At 25.3% G+C, this 21671-nt stretch overlaps 1 protein-coding gene across 17 annotated transcripts in view; it reads left to right on the top strand.

Annotated features, from left to right (window-relative positions):
* The window catches only part of LOC107446870 (syntaxin-8), a 49750-nt gene that overhangs the window by 20851 nt on the left and 7228 nt on the right, over positions 1-21671 (top strand). For 5 of the 17 annotated variants that reach the window (XM_071184871.2, XM_071184854.2, XM_087164988.1 and 2 more), the window contains exons 6-9: positions 7560-7632; positions 9576-9676; positions 17221-17335; positions 19451-19511. In XM_071184871.2, the coding sequence (XP_071040972.1) occupies positions 7560-7624 (65 nt within the window). In that variant the 3' untranslated portion in view covers positions 7625-7632; positions 9576-9676; positions 17221-17335; positions 19451-19511. Of the gene's footprint in view, positions 1-6663; positions 6933-7559; positions 7633-9575; positions 9677-17220; positions 17340-19450; positions 19512-21671 lie in introns of those variants that run through there. The other 12 variants (XM_071184875.2, XM_071184873.2, XM_087164985.1 and 9 more) reach the window with 10 other exon arrangements.

The following is a 21671-nucleotide window of genomic DNA, read 5'->3' as shown; positions in this document are numbered from 1 at the left end:
ACTAGAATGCCATATGAAACTCTCTCATGTTGCTATATGAATGGAGAATTATTTGACCTCTTTGGAAATTATGGGACTAAGCAGTTTAGGAAAGGCAAAGATTGCGGTGGAGGTGATAGATATTGGCTCTTTAGTTAGGATATTTGATTCTGTTTTTAAAATTAATTTTTTTTTAAAAATCTTTTTCTAGTTTGTGGGCTGAATTCAATTATTGTTCAAGTTTGTTCTATTGCTTTGAAGATATTTTTTCTTTTAACAAAATTATTCAAAATGTTTTAGAATTTTTAACTGTATAAAAGTCTCCAAAAATTTTTTTTTTATAATTTAATAATAGACTTTTTCTTGCACTCTTTTACTGAAAGCTTTTGTACTCTTATCCAATGAATTATTTTTTCTCAGCAAAGCCAACTAGTCACTCAGTTTCTTGAATCACTAACACTTAAATTGTTGCATTGATGCTAATTTTCTGAATTTCATTTTAACCTTTTATAACATATTTTATTTCTTTTATGAACCAACTAGATGTTAACATTAAATTTTACTCTTTTGTTTCTAATTATTTGATTTTTGATTCAAAATTCACATTGTGTGTTAATCACAATGTTGAAAGTTCGTAAATGTTGCTTACATTCCAGAGATGATATTTCCAAAACTGTTTCTTCTTTTACCCTGAAAAACTGGTGAAAACCAAGGAATGTATGGAAAACATGTTAAATGATGTAAAAACTTATATTTGTTCATTAGAAAGAAAAAACTAAAATTTTTTTTTGTTCTGCACTGTACAGGTATAGGTTTTAAGTTGCGCAACCAGTTGACCAAAATTTTAAACTTAATATCAAGTAAACAAGGTATCATTTCCAAGGTAAAAAATTAAAGATTTAGAAATAATGACTTTAACTTATGAATATCAGTTTTCAATAAGTTATAGGCTGTTAAATGAAGGTCTACATCATTTAAAATTTTTTACCATGATAAGTGAATCTTAAACTAAGTACAGTTTTTTTTTTAAAAAAATTCACACTAATAATTAAAAATGGAAAAAATAGTAATTGAAATTAACATGATATCTTGAACAAATGTATAGAATTATTTCAAATTACGATTTACAAAAAAAAATTTGCAGGATAGACTTTTACAGATATTTTACACGCAGCACCAAAATATGTAATTAATTGTACTGTACCACTAGGATTTTACATAATAAAATTATTTTTTCTGTTTAAAGCAGGATACTAATAAATATTTTTATTTTAAATTAATAATCAATTTATTTTACGTGAGACACCACTGCTTTTCTTTTCAGTACATTTGTTTTTATTTATTTTCATCTCTTATTTTGCTTTTTCTTCATAAAATGAAATGAAATATTAATAGAAACCATCTAAATATTCCTTTAGGTTAATTTACAATAATGTATTTCACCTCAGTAACAAAAATTAAATTTATTTATGCCATACTGAAAGTTATTTATTATATAACTTAAAATTGATCAATGAAGTTTTTATATATTTTTTTATTTTATTTATTTGAGGTAAGCAACTCAGTTTTAATTTTTTAAGAAACAATTTAACTTCATTTAGAACATTTTAAATCAGTCATTTTAATTAGAGCTTATAAAATGTATGTATTTAGGCAGAAATTTTTTTTTCAGAACATTCTTTAGTTATTTATATATTTATTTTTTAATAAAGGAAAAAAAAGTAACCTACTTGCATGGTAAACTACTATAATAACACTAAATTTTTTCTATTCAATTCAATTTTTAGATAAATGGTATAAAAATTATTAGTAGTTATTGGCAAATAAAACTGGATAAAATTATCTATTTTTTACTAAAAATAGATAAAAATTTATTGTAAAATTCCAATTAAGTTTTTTTTTCTTCATAAATTTGGCTCATCTCTAATGCTATAACTGGGAGCATATGCTCTTTCTTGTTCACTGCTAGTTATGCCAATAAATGCAAGTAAAAGGTATATCGGTTAATATCATCTGCTTTGAAACATCAAATACAATAGATTGTGAGAACTATGCAAAACTATCATTTAATTTAATGCAGGCATTAAATAAAGCTATTAAATTGTCATTTTTCCTGTGCAATTATTTTTTTTGCCAGAAAAACTACATAAAATTCTTTAAATTTCATTAGTTTTTTCTTATTAGAAATTAGAATATTTAACTATTTCGCCTAACTACATGGTTTCTTAGTTTATATAAAATTTATATAAAATTAAAATTATATAAAATTTATGTATAGATTATATTAAGCATTTATAATTACATAAAATATATAAATATTTTATGTTATTATGTATAAAAATAGTCATTGTTGTAAAAAATTGTTTTTTCTTTTCCCTTTTTAATGTATAGTGACAATTTTTTCAATAGTTTTTTTAATGTACATAAAAGTAATGAAAAATTACTAAATTTAAGGTAATATTGCTTAGATATGAGTTTTATTTACATTGTTGTTAATATATATTGCACAGTTTAAATTAAAATGAGTGATTTTTTAACAAACTTTTGCAAAGTGGAAAATGTTATAAAACACATTAGTCCATCCATTCCAACAATAAATAGAAGACAATTTAAATTTAAAAAAGCTAATCAATTGAAAAATAATGTTTATAGTATTGAGATTTAAATTAAAGTAATTTTCAGACATTATAATGGTTACCATTAACTTATATTTATGTCCAACTTGAAAAATTATGTCTGACATGGAAGTTAAAAAGTTCAAAATAATTTTATACCATATTTTAGTTAATATAGAACTTTTCATTTAAATGTCAGCTTCAAAATTCAGTCAAGTTTACATTTAAATTACAAATAAATTCTCAGAGTTTAGACAATTTGTAACTGAGTAATATATTTTTGCTTTCGTGTGATTTACATCTGACACCAACAATTTAATCCATTTAATTTGAACATTTTACTATCAGTTTTTGTGAAACAAATTGTTTTTTTGATAGGTTATGATGTACTAAATATTTAATATAAAAATATGATGATTATAAACCTATGTTATATAAGATAGTTCTTCTAAGAAATTTATGTCAATTTTTTACGTTCGGCACCAGGGAATTGCTAAGTTGTTAAAACCAAACAATTAACTAATCTAAACTAAGAAACTATGTAGTTAGGCGAAATAGTTAAATATTCTAATAAGAAAAAACTAATGAAATTTATAGAATTTTATGTAGTTTTTTTTTGTATAAAATATGCAACAAGAAATTTGACAGTTTTGCTTTTACAAATACTGAATATCTCATAAAATAATAGTGCTTATTCACAGCAAACAACATTAACATTTGACTTTAGATATTGGTTTTAAATAAAATTATATTAATTAATTTTATAAAGAGCACTGTTTGGATAAAATACAGTATAAAATAACTCTGTATTGAAATGTAAATAAATATAAAAATTTATTGGTGTATAATCACCTGAAATTATTTTCATTTGTTTAATGAAAATATATTAAAGAGTACTTATCCAAGGTTTTTTGGGTTACTCTGCATTTGCTATTTGGTACATTTTGTGCTAAAACTACTTGACACTCATTAAAAATAACATTTTAAATAAAATACTTTATAATATTGACGATTTTCTTGTACACCCACCTTCACTTTATGAGATTAAAAAAAAAAAATAAAAAAAAACACGCTGACCTAGAAATTTTAAGATTTTTACTAGAAAACCTGGAAAAATCAGGGAAATTTGAAACCTGATTTGAGTGGCTGCCCTGTTTAACTTTTTATGAGTTTTCAACTTTTTTTTATAACTTCTACCAGTGAATTAAATTTAAGTTTGACATATATCTAAATGCTTTATATTACACATAGATTCAACATAGTTTCTTTCAGTATTTATTACTAGCTTTGCTATAAAGCTTCTCTCTAATATAATGCTCTCTAATATAATGCTTCTCTCTAATATAATAAGTACTCTTTAATATAATGCTTCGTTAGCGTTCCAATTTTACAGGTTTTTATCTGACATAACTGCTTCTGGAGTATATTCATTTGAAACAATCTTTTTCTTAATATCCTTTCAAGAAATAGCTTATAAAATTATTAAGAGAAGAAATGACCCTTAAGAGTTGAAATTTCAACATGAAACTATATCATGATTTGACTGTTCTAATCTTTAACAATCTAAATTGAATTCAACAGGGTTGTCACAGGCGACTAAAATGCGATTTCTGCCTGAGGCGACTATGGCAACTTTTTTTTGCCTGTAATGGTTAAAAAAGCAACTATTTTTGGGGAAAGGAGTCTATTGAGAGACTTTTCTATACTCCTATGTTTTTTTTACTATAAATTGGGTTGATAATCTGTGGCCCGCGGAAGCTTCTAAAGACAATGATTTTTTTGTTCTTAAAAAATAAAATATGTTGAAAATTTTGATTTGCAAATTTGAGTCATTATTTTTTAATGCGCACAAATTTTCAGTTTGTGTAATCACTTTGTACAATATATATATATATATATATATATATATACAGTGAAACCTCCGTTAAGCGGACATTCATGGGACCAAAAAATTTGTCCGTTTATGAGAGTTGTCCGTTTACGGGAAGGGTACCCTAATAACGAAATTTAACACCGTAAATTGTTTTTTGAATATTCTCAAAGATGTAGAAATTATTAAATAATATCTACAAGAATATTTATTTAAACAATAAGAAAGATAAAAAAGAATATATAAAGAAGTTTGATATAAATACATAATTCCGGATGTAGCTACAGATAAATAAATATAATTTTCCTATTAGCATAGATACTCAAGTTAGACATATGATACCAAATAGGAGCGTACTGTCCTCAGTCCGTTTCAATTATTAGGTTCACATCCCCTTACACCTACTTATCATTTGATAGGGAACATGGTTAATACCTTCTTGGAAAATAAACCTCCTATGATTCACAGAAAAAAAAGTAATGCATACCTGTAAGTCATGAGGACCTATGGAGATGATTATTCACAATTGATCAGCTATCAAGTGTCTGAATAAATGTTTCATTTATATAAACTTCTCAAAGATTATACTTCTGTTTTCTTTTTTTCTACCCCAGTTGTGTTAAATACAGTCTTCAAATTGATAAGAAAATTAAAGAAATTTTCAATGGGGAAGAAGCATTGAGAAAAGTAATTTCAACTTGAGGGGTCTCATAACATGTGTGGTCCAGATGAAAAGATCAAAAGATGCCGATGTCAGAATTATTTCAGGAGTGCAGTACCATTTTCTCTCCTTTCTTTACAAAGATAAGGCAAGGTGACAGGAGAAAGATTGATTTTTCGCTGGTGAAATAGCTTAACAATATTTTTAGTTATGGATAAGGCAAAAAGTTTTATTTACATGCTTTAAAAATGGTGAAAAGTTGAATTTTTTTATCTTGCAATTTATTTAGAAAAAGTAGTGTCCGGTTTGTAGAGATAAAAAACAACGTTTCAGGACCAAAATGACTGTCCGAGTGTCCGCTTTGCGGAGAATGTACGTAATAGTTTATTCATAGAAGATTCCAGGGGAATTAAAAATATGTCCGTATTGAGAGGCGTCCGTTTTGCAGGAGTGTCCATAACACGAGGTTTCACTGTATATATATATATATATATATATATATATATATATATATATATATATATGCTAAATCAATTATTGGTAAAAGGGAACATTTTTTAGAAAGAGTGTTTTTTTTTTCAAAAAAATTTTTTTTTTGAATGATTTCTAGTAAATAAAAGTATTTGATTTCTACGAATATACTCATTTTTTGATATAAAAATTTAGTGCTAGAGCACCAACATTTATATAAAAATTATCATATTTGCCACCAACTTGGCTAAATGGATCATGGTATGTGACAATTAAGTCAGTTAGTTACATTTTAGTCATATTATTGGGAATATTTCTTCTTATTTAGGCAACTATTTTCATGCTTTAGGCTACTAAAAGCAGCTATTTTGAACATTTTTTCTGTGGCAACCCTGGTACAAAAACTTTATGTCAACTCAAATGGCATTTTAATTAGATATTCTAAACGGAGAAACCCCTTACAACCTATCTACATAAGAGTAAGGTATTATTGAATTGCAAAAATAACTCCTTCCCTTTCCTGAAAAACTTTTAAGGAAATCAGGGTTAGAAAATGAAATTTTTTACTAAGAACCTGAAAAAGAGAAACTGCAAACTTGGAAAAATTAAAATAAAGCTCTTTTCTAAAGTAAAGTCTTTTAATTAGCTAGAATTCCTTATTTTCCAATATAAAATTGCCAATAATAAAATAGAAAAACATAAACATACCATTTTCAATATAACTATATAATCTTTCGGAAAATTCAGAGGAATCCACAGCTGTGTGATTTACATGCTTGTGCCAACTTTTATGATTCTTAGTGGTAGCCAAATTTAATGCTTTAATATATTACTTTATATTATTACTTATATATTACTCATACTAATATATTACTTCAAAAATTTTATTTAAAATAATTTTAATACCAAAACATGAAGAATTTAAAAGCATATAAGAACTAAAAATATGTGTGACAAAATTTAAAGCAAAAAAGTCAATAGCTTTTCAATGAAAAATATTCGAATTTGTCCTTCCTCACATATTTACTGTTTGTGAACTAACCAATTCAAGAGCTTCATTTTTGCAGAATAGAAAATGTGTGAAAAACAATCTCGATTAGGTGTAGTTTGTCTACGGTAAGATCTCCCCCTGCCATGAAGCCTGAGTCCGTCTGCTGCTATGGAAACAAGAAAAGCACATTTCAAGGAGGGTAGCTTCTCTCCACTCTAGGGCTTACATAACAGACAGAAGAAAAAAATTCCTCTTTTCTTCTAAACAGCCACCCCACACCTCTTCTTGAAATAGTTATACATCGTTACCATAGTCCAGACGAAACTGTATTTGTTGTATAAAAATGTAATACACTTTTTTCTATAATATCTTGTATTGTAATAAATGTTTAAAGTCTGGTTAAGGTACTTTTTAAAATTTTGTAGATGCGTTTTTTCTTCCACCAAGGTATACTCAACTGATATGAGTGTGGATATTCAGAAAATTTTTATCTGGAGTATTTTTTTAAAATTTTATTTATTTAATTTTTTTTGTAATACACTTAGATGTAAATGGGTTAGGAACAAGTAATGATTTGGAAATTTCAAGGGAAGCTACTAATCGAATAAAATCCCATCACTTTGTACAAATTATTATTTACTTAAGGTTGTTTTTTGAAGACTTCATTGTCATATGCATTCAGTGTATATAACTGTTGTTAATGGATTACATCCACTGTCTTGTCCATCTGCACTTATTGTGATAATTTCTCAAAATGTCCATATGAAGAAAAAGCTTGGAATTAAAAAATTTTAAAGTTTGAAAAACTATTCCAGCTCTACTGCTTGTGGATTCAAAAATTGAGAATTAGTTTTTAGTTTAAATGATTTTTATCAAGCATCAAAAATCTTGTCTCATTGGTGGCTTTTTTTTTAATGTAATAAATGTTAATGTAATAACAAACAAACTTATAAGATGTTTATTTGATTATAGGTTATTGGGTCATAATTGTTCTACTTTTTATCGCCATCGTTGTGATTGCTGTGATACCCTCTTAGTAGACAAGTTAGTTTATCTGTTTTTCACTTTTATGCATTTACTTTTTTGTTTTGTTTATACACTGGTGTAAGAAATTAAGAGAGTTTGCAGACTTGGTCGATTATCTCTAGAACTACAGGACCGATTTTAATTAAATTTGATATGTACACACATTCATACAATACAAGACAAATAGACATTCAACAATTGTAATACACATGCATGATCGAGCGTAACACTTGTTGGAGTCTGTCCTCATGTTCGTAATGTAAGTTTAGATTGCCAAGTACTGAAACATAATTGGAAAGAATGGAAAAGACATCAACCTAAAATTGTTTTGTTTATCCCACTCATGTTTTTTTAAAGAAATATTAAATTAATACATTTACAGTTCATATTATTACCTAATAAGTGTTAAAAGATTGATATCATGTATTTAAATGACAAAATATTTTGGAAGAAAAAAAAACACCCATCTCTCTTTAAATTTATACCTTAAAACTTTAAGAGAAGTAAAATTTTTCTGTAGAATCTATTGGATTATAAGGAAAAACGTTTTTGTTTTTAACTCTTATTTATTGAAATATTTGATATTATTCTAATTTTTTTGGGGGGTTTCTTTCATATTATTGTTATGTGTGACTTGGAATTATTATTTTGTGATTAATGTTGTTGTAGTAAAAATATATTTATCAGCAGTTAATATCTGATACAGTGTATCACATGTAATGTAATGTTGTATCACATTTGATCATTCAGTGTTAATCTTAATTATGCATAATTTAAATTTCTCTTTTGAATTAATCTTCTGATAATTTTTACATAATAAAATTAACTTAAATTATATTATATTTGTTTGATATTAAAGCGTGGATCTGTTTAGAGTACTTAAAAAATGTAGACAATATTGGTTTATTAGAATAGTAGCGTATAATAAGTTGTTGCAGATCCTGCTATGTTTTTTTTTAATTCTTATTATTTTAATCACTTTTGTAATAGCTTTTTTTTAAAAAATTCTATAATACATACATTGAATGTTATTTTGGTCTTAAGTGATTTTTATTTTCACAAATACAAAATTATCCAGAAGCTAATTAAAATTATTTCATGAATTATATTTAGCTAAAAACGAATATTGAACTGAAATATCCACAACTTTCATATTATTTTTTCCAACAATTATGGCTTTTAAAGTTATTGAGATTTTTATAAAATAAAATGTTTTAGTTGCATAGGTAAGTAGTAGAAAACAATTGCAGCATAACGAATTTTTTACAAAAAGTTTAACTATTCTTTGAAAAGTTGTTCAACTAATTAAACTTCTTTTTGCAGCAAAGTTTTATTGTGCTTATTTATTAAATATTGAAAACTTATTTAGAAATCGGTGGTAAAAATAGAAAATCATCTCTAGAAAAATAAATAATTTACATTCATAATAGTACAGTTTTCAATTTAATTTAAAATTTGCATTATCATTCAATACTTTGCATAAAAATAAATTGTCATATTTTGAAAAATAATTTTTCTACTTATGCATTACATTTGGATGGTTTGTTCAGTGTCTAAAATAATGTCAAAACTTACCTAAATTATTTTGAAAAGCTTAAATTGTATGAAGCAGTGCGACATGAATGTATAAATTACATATTAAAAAAGATCTCAAACTTTTTTTTTTATACAAACTGTATTCTTGTTTTAAACATTTCTCTGATAATCAGTTTTTTTTTTACATTTCATTTTATCAGAAAAATTTATCAGAAACAATTTTTGTTAATTAATTTTTTAAGTGAAACTTAACTAGCAAGTAACCATTTTTAAATACACTTCATAGCTTATTATGAAGATTGTATCAATGCTAAGAACAAATTTATGTGTATTATAAATAGTTTAGTATACTAATTTTATTGTAATATTATATGTGCTGTACGAAAATAATATTCTAAAAAAGTAAAAGTTATTTTCTACCTAAAGCCAGATGGCATTGGAACTGTGACTGTTGAAGAGAAAGATTTTTTTGCCGATATTAAGGAACAATTAAAAATACTGCTCGAAAACCAAATTACTCATTTTAGGTAAATATATTATTCTTTTCTTTATAATTTAATCTAACTTAGCTTGTTGTTTAAAATCCACTTGCAAATTTGTTTTTTGGTTATCTTCTTAGACTTTGTCTAATATACCCCAGTTCACTTTTTTTTTCTCGCTCTAGACTTAGTTAATAGCTAACTTATATCAGTTTACCTGAAACAAATAATGTTGCTTTCAGTATGGCCAAATTTTGAAGCACTACTTATAACTAAACTTTATTATTTTGCTTACTTAGTTATTTAAATCATCAATTAATATTTTATTCAATGATTTGCTGTTTTTAAGTGCTTTTCTCAATTAACATTTAAAGGATTGCTCCTAAATTATTTATGCTATTTAAGCAATTGAGGAAGTAAATCTTTTTTTTTGTTATTATATTTTACTGTGAACAATATAGTTGCTCCAATCAGTGTAAAAACCAGGGTTCGTGATTTTATTTAAATCAGATTTTTTGGATTTAAATCAGATTTTTTTGATTTTTATTCAAATATATTATAAGAACTTTTAACTTATGATTAAAAAAACTTTATAAATGTTTAATCAAAATCAAATTAATATTAAAACTATATTATAAAAATATTTTACTAGCTCTAACTTACTAAAATAATTTTTCATTATTATACATAGCTTTGAATGCATAGCAACCATTTTGAAACAAATGCATGATTGAATAGAGAATGAAATAGAGATTTTGAAGAATACTTCAGGGGTCTGTCTAGGTTTTTCTGAGAGATTTGTGAAAATTTAGACATAATTTGTGAAAATTAAAAATTATATTAAAAAATCAGCACAAAAGTATGGTAAAAATATGGATTTATCGTTTCTTACGAAACACAGAAATAAAATTTTAAGAAACAGTATTTTCTGAAACTACCATTTTTCCTAAAGTTAAATTTGTGAAGGTACCGCTAAACGGTAGTAAATTTGGCTTGGACAGACCCCTGTTCTTTAACTATTAAAACAAAGTTTCAATTAGCAAACCATAATTTTAATTTAAAATTGTGATTTTTTTTAATCTTGATTTTTAATACAGCAAAATAAATGTAACTGATTGTGTTTACAAATGTAGTCATTTATCAAAAAATAAATAAATATTTAATCTATGTATTTTTATATAAAAATATATTTTATTTTAATCCTATGTCAAAATAGATAAGTTAAGATAAAAAATAAAAAAATTAAAAATCTGTATTCATTCGAATTTTTTTCGCAAAATTTCTTTATCGAAAATCTGATAATGTCAAAGGTACTGTAAACTTACTATGAGAAAAAAATACCAGTTAATAACTCTACTGCTTCAAATTGACTTTGAAAGGGAGGAATGACACTATATCAGGAAAAAAATATCTGAATTCATTAGCCTATTTTTTTCTTCTATTTTTGGCGTATTAGAGTTGGAATGAATCTTAAATAAATCATAAACTTATATAATGGAAAAATCATAAGAATTAAGTAGAATATCATTAAAATTATAGAAACTAATACAATGTGGGAAAATGAAAATTATGACAACTTAGCACAACAAATAAGTTTCAAAATCTTACTGGATATATACTTTATTTCTTTGATTGATTATCAGAGCATGATTTATAGATAACACTGAAATATTTTTCATTGAATTATAAATGAGTAATTGAAATTTCAATGGCCATATTGCCAAACATAAATATTACTCATCTACCAACATAATGAATAAATCTAAACTGAAACTAAAAAAAGGAAAGAAATAACAAAAACAAAATATTTCTTGATTAACAGTACCACTGGCGCCATCTGTTATTGAAATTATAAAAAGAGTCAAAACAAGAGTAATTTCTTATTAACAAAACCTCAAGCTTTAGAAATATACATTTCCCACCAATAAAATATAATGTAAATTTTAATTCCATGCTTTTTCAATCAAAAGGTAGAATTTTAATTAACATTATTTGCATTTTTTTTTTAAAAAAATTCATGTTTATTAATTACTTACAATTATGCAAGTCTATATTAAGATAGCATTAAATGTGTACTTTATTTTGTACTTTCAATCTCAAGAATCGAAAGATTTTTAAAAATTTAATTTCAAATGTGTCGGAATTTAACACACACCAAGAAGGAAAGTAATTTCGTTAACTAAAATTAATTAATGCAGCAATTTATTTAAAATAAATTTTAAAACTAAAAATGAAAATAATAAAAATATCAATAATTTAAAACACTGTTATTTAACTTTTAAAATCAATATACATAAAAAAAATCAGTTGACTTAAATCAATGATTTTTTTAAAAAAATCATTTGATTTAAATTGTGATTTAAATCAAGCTGATTTAAATCAACAAACCCTGGTAAAAACCAACCATAAATGTAAAATTAATCCTCTACTGTATGATAGATATTGTGTTGAATAACTATGTAAGGCTATAGATTTTGAAAAGAAATTTTTTTCTACATTTAGCTCTCCCTAACTATTTGTGAAACTAAACCTACCTTGTTATATTTTACCTTCTTTGATATATAAGACAGGCTTGTTGATCTTCTAATAGAGTGCTTTGCGAAAAATATAATATTTTCATATTTTGCCTTGCTGATTTATTTTCTGAAGCTGATAAAGAAAAAATTTCTTAATAATATAGCATCTTCCAATGTTTTTACAGAGTTTCAATTATGTTGTAAATATAGCTATGTATCATTCATTTGTCTTTTCAATCAAAATGCATTTTGCTATACAGTATGGGACCCCTAATCCGGAAACCCGTAATCCGGCAGGACCCGAAATTCGTTTAATCCTACCTAAAAAAAAATTTAAACTTTTTTTTAAAGAAATTTTTATTGATACGAGACAAAAAATCAGTCATATTCTCTTTTTATTTGGAATTTTTTTATTTATAGTAAGTAACTATATTTTATCGTTTAAAAATTTGAAAAAAGCATAAAAAAATAAATAAATCTGTGTCAAAAAACACATCTGTTCCTAAAGCTGTTTAAAATAAAGTGAAATTGAAAAGTAAAAACATCTGCTTTTCCAATGAACAAAATAAAGAAATGCTAGTTGGGAGAAACTGATCAATCAATCTTGACAGCTGTGCAAGTGCTTTACTGGTTTGGTAATACAATAAATTTAAAATAGAAATTTAAAAAAAAGAAGAAGAAAAAAAGGAAGGGGGATATTACAATCTTAAATTATTTTGCTCATAATAAGACATATATTGTTGAATACTGTAATAATAGGAAAAAAAATACATGATGCTATATCAAAAATAACAAAGGTAACATAAGAAATTCATTTGGATTGCTACAAGACTGGTATAAGAAATCAAATGCTTCCTTTAAAGTGAAAAATAGAGATCTTAATCGTAAATGTTCATCACAAATTGAAATAAAGCACGCTTAAAAGAAGAATATATTTGGATGTTTTGCAACTGAAGTGGTAATTTATTATATAATTTAGGTGCTAAGTAAAAAAACTGTTTTCGTGAAATTTCTTTTGTAAAGTGGGGAATCTCATATATTTCAGTTGGTCTCCTTTCAGACACATTAGTTTTTAATTTGCACATTAATTTATTGTTGTGTAAATAAAGTAACATACAAAAAAATACATTATTGCGAAATGGTAATAGGTTGTTTCTTGTATATATATTGGTAGTAGTTATACTTGAATTATTTATATTTAGAGGATTAATAATCTTGAAGCATTTATTCTGAACTGAGATTAAAGGAAGTAAATTAGTTTTATATTCACCGCCATATATTATTGCACCATAATTAATTAAAGAATAAGACCAGGAGTAATAGAGTGCTTTCACAAAATTAAAATGAATTTTATTCTTAACATGATAAAATTTAACTATAACAAAACACAATTTTTTAACTAAATTGTTAATATGTGTTGTGTTTATGTTGTGTTGTGCTTATGTAACTGCATGTAATTATCATTTAAAGTATAACATGTGCATAAGCATTTTTTTCTAATAATAGTTTGACACATTTTTTTCTTAGGCAGTTCCAGTTCTAATCTTTTTTTAACATTACAGCTAAAATGAGTCAGTTAGTTGCTTTTTATATTTGTAACAGTTCAACCTGTTAAAGGAGTTTTTCATGGTAAAGGAACAGCTTTTAATTGAGTAGACAGAAGTTATAATATCTTACCCATATTGTGTTAATAAAATTTCAAATTCATATTACGGACTTAAACATTCATGAAGGAAATATGTACTTAAGTGTCTCTTCTAAAAAAATATAAAGTAGAATTTATTGTTTCTTCTTTTTCTAAGTGATATATTGTGGAAAACTGTCCAAGTTTCTAGTATCTTTCTAAACCTTTTATAACATCAAATAAACTAAGAATTTCTGTAACATTTTCAGGGTATTCGCACACCTGGAAAGTCATGAATTTCAGTATTGAACAAAATTTGTCATGAAATGTCATGATTTTAACTATTTTTTAAAGAAAATCATGGAAAGTCATAGATTTAGGTCGCTGAGAAATCTAATTTTTAAAATGGAATTTGAGAATACCCCCTCCCCATTTCTTGGTGTTCAGAATATCTGAATTTGTAATAAAATTCCCACTCACAGTTATATTTTATTAAAATATAAAATGTTTTTATCATGTTCTTTAAAAGCTATGGTGTTCTTTCAAAAAATGAAAGAAAAAACATCATTTCTAGAGTGAATTATCTTTTAAACTTCTGGGATTTCAGAATTTTTGTTATTATATATTTTATTTTTTTATTTTATTAATTTAAAATTCTAGCTGAAGCAAGCCAGTCATTGGCGAATTTTTTTAAAATTCCGAAATGAGAACAGAAAAATCGGGAGTAATTCTTTCTTTTCGGATGTATCTTTAGTATCTTCAAAGTATCTTTAAAATATAATTGTGCAGAAAAATTTTTTTTGCTTTTGTATTTTTTTCAGCTATTTTATTGCTTTAATTCTTTCTTTATTCTGTTTTTTTTTTTTTTTTTTAAATTTAAAATCTTTAAATATGATGATGCAGAGTATTACAGTTTTGGTTATACCTATCATTTCAATTTATGTTATTATAACGCTTTTTTAAATTTTTTGTTGTGTTTTTGTCGAAGAAAATAGTAACTTCATTAAGTCATGAAAAATTCTAGGAACTAGTCATGGAAAGTCATGAATTTGAAAATCTAAAATGTAGCAGATACCCTGCATTTCCTTTCTACTTATTTCTTTATGCTCTGCTCATACAATATCCCTGCTTACTTGACAAACTATTCTGATGGCTCTCTACACTTTTCATATCACATGTTTTTCTGAATTGATTGTAAAGATCAATGAAAAAAGTGACCACACATTTAAGACCACCTAAAACTTTTTTTCCCAGTATCGAGAGAGTTTTGCCACGCTGTATTTCATTTCTAAAAACTTGTCTCTTTTCTTTGATCAATTTTCCGTGCTTTGAGAAGAAAATTTGCAGCAGTTAAAAACAAAACTTTTTAAAAGTGTTAATTTAGTATTGTTGAAATAGAGGTCTAAATGGTAATTTAAAGCTTTTTAAAAAGGTTAACAGGTTTGAATTTCGGTGTATATATATAGGGCTCAAAATAAGTGGTGATTTAAATATGACTTGGACCATTATAAAATAGTAAAAACCATTATATAATATTGAGTGTTTTTAGACAAGTAATCAATGTTAAGGGAAGTTTCGCTGTTATTTCAGTTTGCTCATAGATCTGACATTAGTCAGATCAACTCCAAAAAGTAGTCTACTGCCAGAAAGTCGATGGCAAGAAGGGGATGGGAAATTAAGTCCGCCCTGGACATTCCGACACAATCAAGTATATGTTTCGGTGATGCTGGTTGGATACAGCATTTTTTACAAGTCGGGTAAATTTTTTAGCCACATTTGAATGTTAGACATTTTAGGCGACCAATTGAGAATCTGGCCCCGGCAGTCTGGGTGCTTCGATCGCTTACTTATCTATTATTTCAGTTCTTTTAGTTATTGGTCCTTTAGACCAGTGACTAAATCTTCTTAATTTCTACTTCTATATACATTTATACATTAATGTTCTAATATTAACATGAATTTGCTGTTCACTTTTTTGATTCAATCAAGAAAATATTTTCTATACATATTTTTGTGATTAATCAAGGACATCAATATTTTCTCTAAATGTCACAGATTTTGTTATTTTGCAAATAATATGCTTTTTAACTTATTTTTTCTCTTTCTCATTTCTTCAGATAAACATATACTTCTTGAATACAAGTAAATTTAATTTTTTTCCTTCGTTTTCTTACATTTTTTTCTTATTTGTCAGACATATTTACAATACTGAATCAGAACTTATTTTGAGTTTGTTATGTCATCTACCTTTGGTACAGTAAAGCCAATTTAGTTTCCCTTATTGGCAAACTCTACAGTCAGTTAATTGTTTTTTTTTTTTTTTTTTTTTTGAATTTTTAAAATTTTTTTGAATGATTTTTTACAATTTAAAATATTTCTGTATTTTTTTTTAAAAAAGCCAACTAACTGCTGACAGCTCCTTTACTTTCGTGCACGGAATGCAGTTTTTCTTATATGTTACTTAATGGAAATAATCTGCCAATCAGTTAAAGGATTAGTAGTATAGTAGCTTATCAGTTTAAGAATTAAATCATATTTAACATCTCGTTTAATATGAAACTGCTTAGTGTCGTTTACGTATGTATGATTCAGTAGCTTATTCTAGCAAGAAGAAATGATAGTTTTTCATTATATATAGGGTATCCGCGTACCTGGAAAGTCATAAAAAATCAGGGAAAGTCACGAATTTCGGTATTGAACAAAATTTGTCATGATATTAATTATTTTTTTTAAAAAAAAATCATGGAAAGTCTTGGATTTAGGTCAGCGAAAATTGTAGTTTTTAAAATGGAATTTACCTCCTCCCCCAATTTCATGGTGTTCTGAATATCTGAATTTGTAACAAAATCCCCACTCAGTCATATTTTACTAAATTATAAAATGTTTTTATCCTGTTCTTTAAAAGTTATGGTGTTCTTTCAAAAAATGAAAGAAAAAACATCATTTCTAGAGTGATTATCTTATTCTGTGGTTTCAGAATTCTTATTGTTATTTTTTTAATTTTATCAATTTAAAGTTCTAGCTGAAGCAAGCCAGTCACAGGCCAATTTTTATTAGGAGATGAGAACAAAAAAAAAGTGGAATATTTCTTTTCTTTCTGATGAACAAGAAAAGTATCTTTAGAATATAATTCTGCAGAAAAAAAGAAATAAAAATTATTTACTTTTGTATTTCTTTTAGCTATTTTATTGCTTCAACTCTTTCTTTACTCTGTTTTTTTAATTTAAAATCTATAAAGTGCAACAGTTTTGGTTATACCTATCATTTCAATTAATGTTATTACACTGCTTTTTTGAATTTATTGTTGTGCTTTTGTTGGCGAAAACATTAACTTTGTTAAGTCATGAAAAATACATGAAAAGTCAAGAATTGGAAAATCTAAAATGTAGCAGATACCCTGTATGTAATTGTTATGAATGTATTTAATAATATATTTTGTTATTATATCATAGAATCAGAGATGGGTCACCTGGAAGGAAAAATGGAGATACATTTAGCTGAATTATGTGTCGATCTTGCAACAGAAGAATGAGAACTATGATGTGGTTAGTGAAATAACACCAAATAGCAAGTATATTTTATTAACTTTTTATTTTTCTCCCTTTTTTGGGTTTTGTAGAATTTCTAATGCATGCCATTTGCATTTTATACTATGAATGAGAATACATTATTTTACTTATTGTTTAACTTTAAGGATTTTTAGTTTACTTAATTATTTCTTTATTTGATGTTTTTTTTTATTTCGATTGTGTATTTAATTCAGTTATTCTTTATTTTGGGAATTATTTATGGTCTCATTTAAATATGAAAGTTATCATTTTTTTAAAACTAAGGACAATGACATAATTGTTCTCTCTTCAATTAAAGATTTTTTTTAAAATATTGAGCTTAATATACATGTACCATCTTTTCCAGTTGAATTTTTGAATAACTTTGAAATGATAAACATTTTTGTATCAAAATTGTAACAGGGCATACATATAAAAAGTACAATATATATTTTGTAATATTTTTAACCACACAGTTGAAGCAAAATACTTAAACTTCGTATTTCTTTTTTAAAATTTGGTTATTTAACTTGACTCAACTGTTAATACTAAACGCTATATTTTAATGAAATATTTATAATTTTTAAAAAATTTTTTTTTATAAATCCTAATGAAAAAAAGCTTTTTTTGTGTCTTTATAATTATTAGGGTAAATGCTTATCTTAATTTAAATATCAATTTGGGTTTTTAATATATTGGTAATTTATAAATATTTGATATTTCTATATGTTTTGATATTAATTTATCAAATCTTATTGATGTTTTTCTTGATAAATATATCACTTTTATGTATAAATCAGCTATTAACAACCTTTTTTTATTAAATAACTCAGTTTAATTTATTAAACTTCAGGTTTTTGTAAATAATTGCATCTAATTTACATACATTTTGTAATGCAGTGTATAATTAAAAGTTATTTTTTTACTTTTATTATTCTTTTTAGTGCATTCATTTTGCATGTATTTTATAACTTCTTTTATTATGAATGATTAATAAGTTCAATTTGCAAATGATTTGATATTCATATTACTACTACTAGTATCAAGCATGTTTTCTTTAATCATGTTCTCACTATTAATTTACTTGCTTTTAAGGTAACCTTAATTGTAATATTTACTCCTTTATAGTTGACGGAAAATCGGGAATTAACTGTTCAATAATAAAATTTTTATAAAAGTTTATATTAATATTTCATAAGTTGGCCTTAAATCTGTAAATCTATATGCATATTTTAAAGTGTATCAAGGAGAGGTACAATTATCCCCTTATTTGTTTATTCATTTATCTTTTTATGATATTTTGTTTCCTGATTTTTAGTTTCCCTACCTCTTATTTCTAACTTCTTAATCTGTTTAAATAAATCAATATTTTTTATGTTTTAACAAATTTATTAGTTTTCTACCTTTTTAACTTTTCTGATTTCAATTCTTTAATAACACAGTAAAACAGTTTTAACTTTTAGTTTAATTGTACCTTTTATTCCCTTTATAGTGGAAGAAATATGGCTCATACAAATTCATTTCTGCTCGTAGTCATAGAATTGAATTGTTGGTAGTATGAGTTACAACATTTTGTGTTGTATTGTACTTTTAATATTAATTAAGGACTATCTTACGTGTTTGTAGGCATGCACAGTATCCTAGTAAATGCACAGTGCGCAAAATAAAAAACAGACCACCCTGAATAATTTTTATCTAATGAACAGATTTTCAGATTGTTGTGGAACTCATTCTTAATGGTTTGAGGAGGTGACCTCAAATATACTAATTCATAAGTGCAAACAATATATTAAGTTACGAAATCATATACACAAAGTACATATACATACTCTGAACATATACATACAACATATACATACTCTGAATGAAAAAATATTTTTTTGTTTGACTCATTCAGATTTCTGGCTCTCTAAATATAGGGGGTAGCCACAATCTGGGAAATATGGCCCCAATAGTTAGGTCAAAAAAGAAGTCTAAAGTTTGAACCCTGTGTTAATTTTACTTTTTACGTGTTTTGCTATATATCGAACTTTCTAAGCTAATTGAAAAAATTTTGCATACAATTATAAAATTCATTTTTCAAAGATAATTCCATGCAAAAGATAACTTTTAAGCTTAACTTAACTTTTTCCAGCTACCTAAAAATGACAACTTGCACTTTTGTATACAAAGTTGCCAAAGTTCAAATTTACAAGGTAATATAAATCTTCTGATTTAAAATTCCTTTACTAAGAAAACTATTTTTATAAATACTTGCTGTATGTGTTGTTGTGGAGAACAATTCATTAAGTTTTTATTTTCTTAATTTGTTTCACTTAAATTTTTATCTCTGTCTTCATGAGTAGTTTATATTTATGACAAAGATATAGTCTACACCACATATATATTGGGAAATAAAAAGAAATCTTGGATAAATCTCATAGATGTTTGATATAATCTTGCTTTTGTAAAGTGTTGCTGAATAGAATCTCTTGTAAACAAAACAAAGAACAAAAAGGACCCTGATTACATTAGAAGATGCTAATTTCAGTAGCATTTTTATTCTTGCTGAAATGAGATAAAACTTCAACGAAAGTTGGGAACCGTTGTTGAATTATGTAATGCATTTCTCTCCACTCACACTGTTTTACTCTGCACTTTTTTTTTACATCGTTCGAAGCATTTTAGCATCTGTATAAAGACATTAAAAAAAAATTTTATTGCATAAGCTTAATGTAGAGTAAACTGAAATATCCATGAAATTTGGAAAGAAATTAAAACAAATTCATAAACAATTCAATTAAACAATTTGACCTTCTTAAAGTGGTGACAGTTTTATGACCATGATTTGTTTACTTAAATTTTAATATCTGTCACATTTTTTGTTTTTTTAAAAAGTTTTTAAAAAAAATATTCTGCAAGTTTCTGAAATAGATGTGTGCAATACTGATTTTTTCTTATGAACTTAAAAGTGCATTTGGAATAGCTTTCAGTCTTTCTAAATATTAAGTATAAAACTTTATAAATGTATTATTTTCTTGTTTATATATAGTATATAAAGTTTTACTGTTTGATAAATTTTGAAGAATTGTTTTTGTGATGTTTTTTTTTAATATTTATTTTGTAATCTTTTATTACAAATATCTCGTTTTAAAAAATGAATGTTTTTTTAACTGGTTTTAATATTTCTCCGGTTATATTCATGATTATTATTCATTTTTAAAGTTTTTCTCTTCTTCTACAAATCTTAATTCTTCAAAAAGCAATATGAATAATAATATTTTTACAGGGTTGTATACATTAGATTTTTTTTTTCAAGAAAGTTTTGGATTTTGTAGAAAATATTAAACTTCTGGTTTTTTGTTTGTTATCTTAGAAGATGTTTTTTCTTAATATTATGGAAAATGTTTCCTGACTTATTCTCTCTTAAGTTAGTTTAAACTGTCTTCTAGCAGATTTGAAAAGAAAATTTGAATATTTTTGTTCGATTTTTGAAACTATTTGTACTAAAACAGCTTCTAAATTGCGAAAAAGTGCTTGCTTTAAATTTTATCTTACCCAGTACCAAATTCAGTGCACTTTGAAAATTGTTAATAGAAGTCAAGGTCAAAAGTTGTGCAAATAGTATAGAGTCAATAAACGTTGTGTACATTTAAAAGTGAAACAAATTGAATGTTTGCTGAAAAAGCTTATTGGCCTGTTGTAGAATTTTCAGAAATTTTTATTCTGAAAATTTCAGATTTTTTAGAAATTTTTTTTGTTTAGAATTTTTTTTCTTCATATTTACAGACTTCTTGTGGTATAAAATGCTTCTATTTCTTTCAATTTTTTAATCAATCAAGAAGTTGACAAGCAGCACAATAAATAGTATTTGTTTCCGTAACAGATTGATTTTTTTTTCTCTTAAAATCTTATCATATAATCGAAAACATTTTAAAGATTCAGAAAAAAATTGCAAAATGATTATAATCCAGCATTTTCACTATCTGAAACCAAAACATATCCATACTTTTTTCTTCACAATTCAATTTGGTGACCAGTTAATAATTGACTGCTAAAAATTAAATTCAACTTTTGGAAATTAATGTAACGTTTCAAAATTAAATTGTGCAATGTATAACAGTTTCATATTTGATTAACTTTATTCATTTATATAATCAGCACTTCGCTTATAGAACCTTATTAAAAGCTTGAACTTGCTTTGCTCTTATTTAATGTTTCTGATAAGAATTTGAATCTGTTTAATTATTGATGCAATGTTAGGGATCCGATTTTAATTAAATTTACTCAATGAATACACATAAAAGTAATAGAAAGTGCAATTAAAAAATTGGTGAATGGAATGGTAAATTAGAACATTTTTGATAACGCTCAAG

Source organism: Parasteatoda tepidariorum, chromosome 5 (genome assembly GCF_982258835.1).
Source record: "Parasteatoda tepidariorum strain Cologne lab strain chromosome 5, Ptep-v5.0, whole genome shotgun sequence".
Classification (NCBI taxonomy): Eukaryota; Metazoa; Arthropoda; class Arachnida; order Araneae; family Theridiidae; genus Parasteatoda; species Parasteatoda tepidariorum.
The sequence above is the reverse complement of the archived record's forward strand: the minus strand, read 5'-3'. Positions and strand labels throughout refer to the sequence as shown.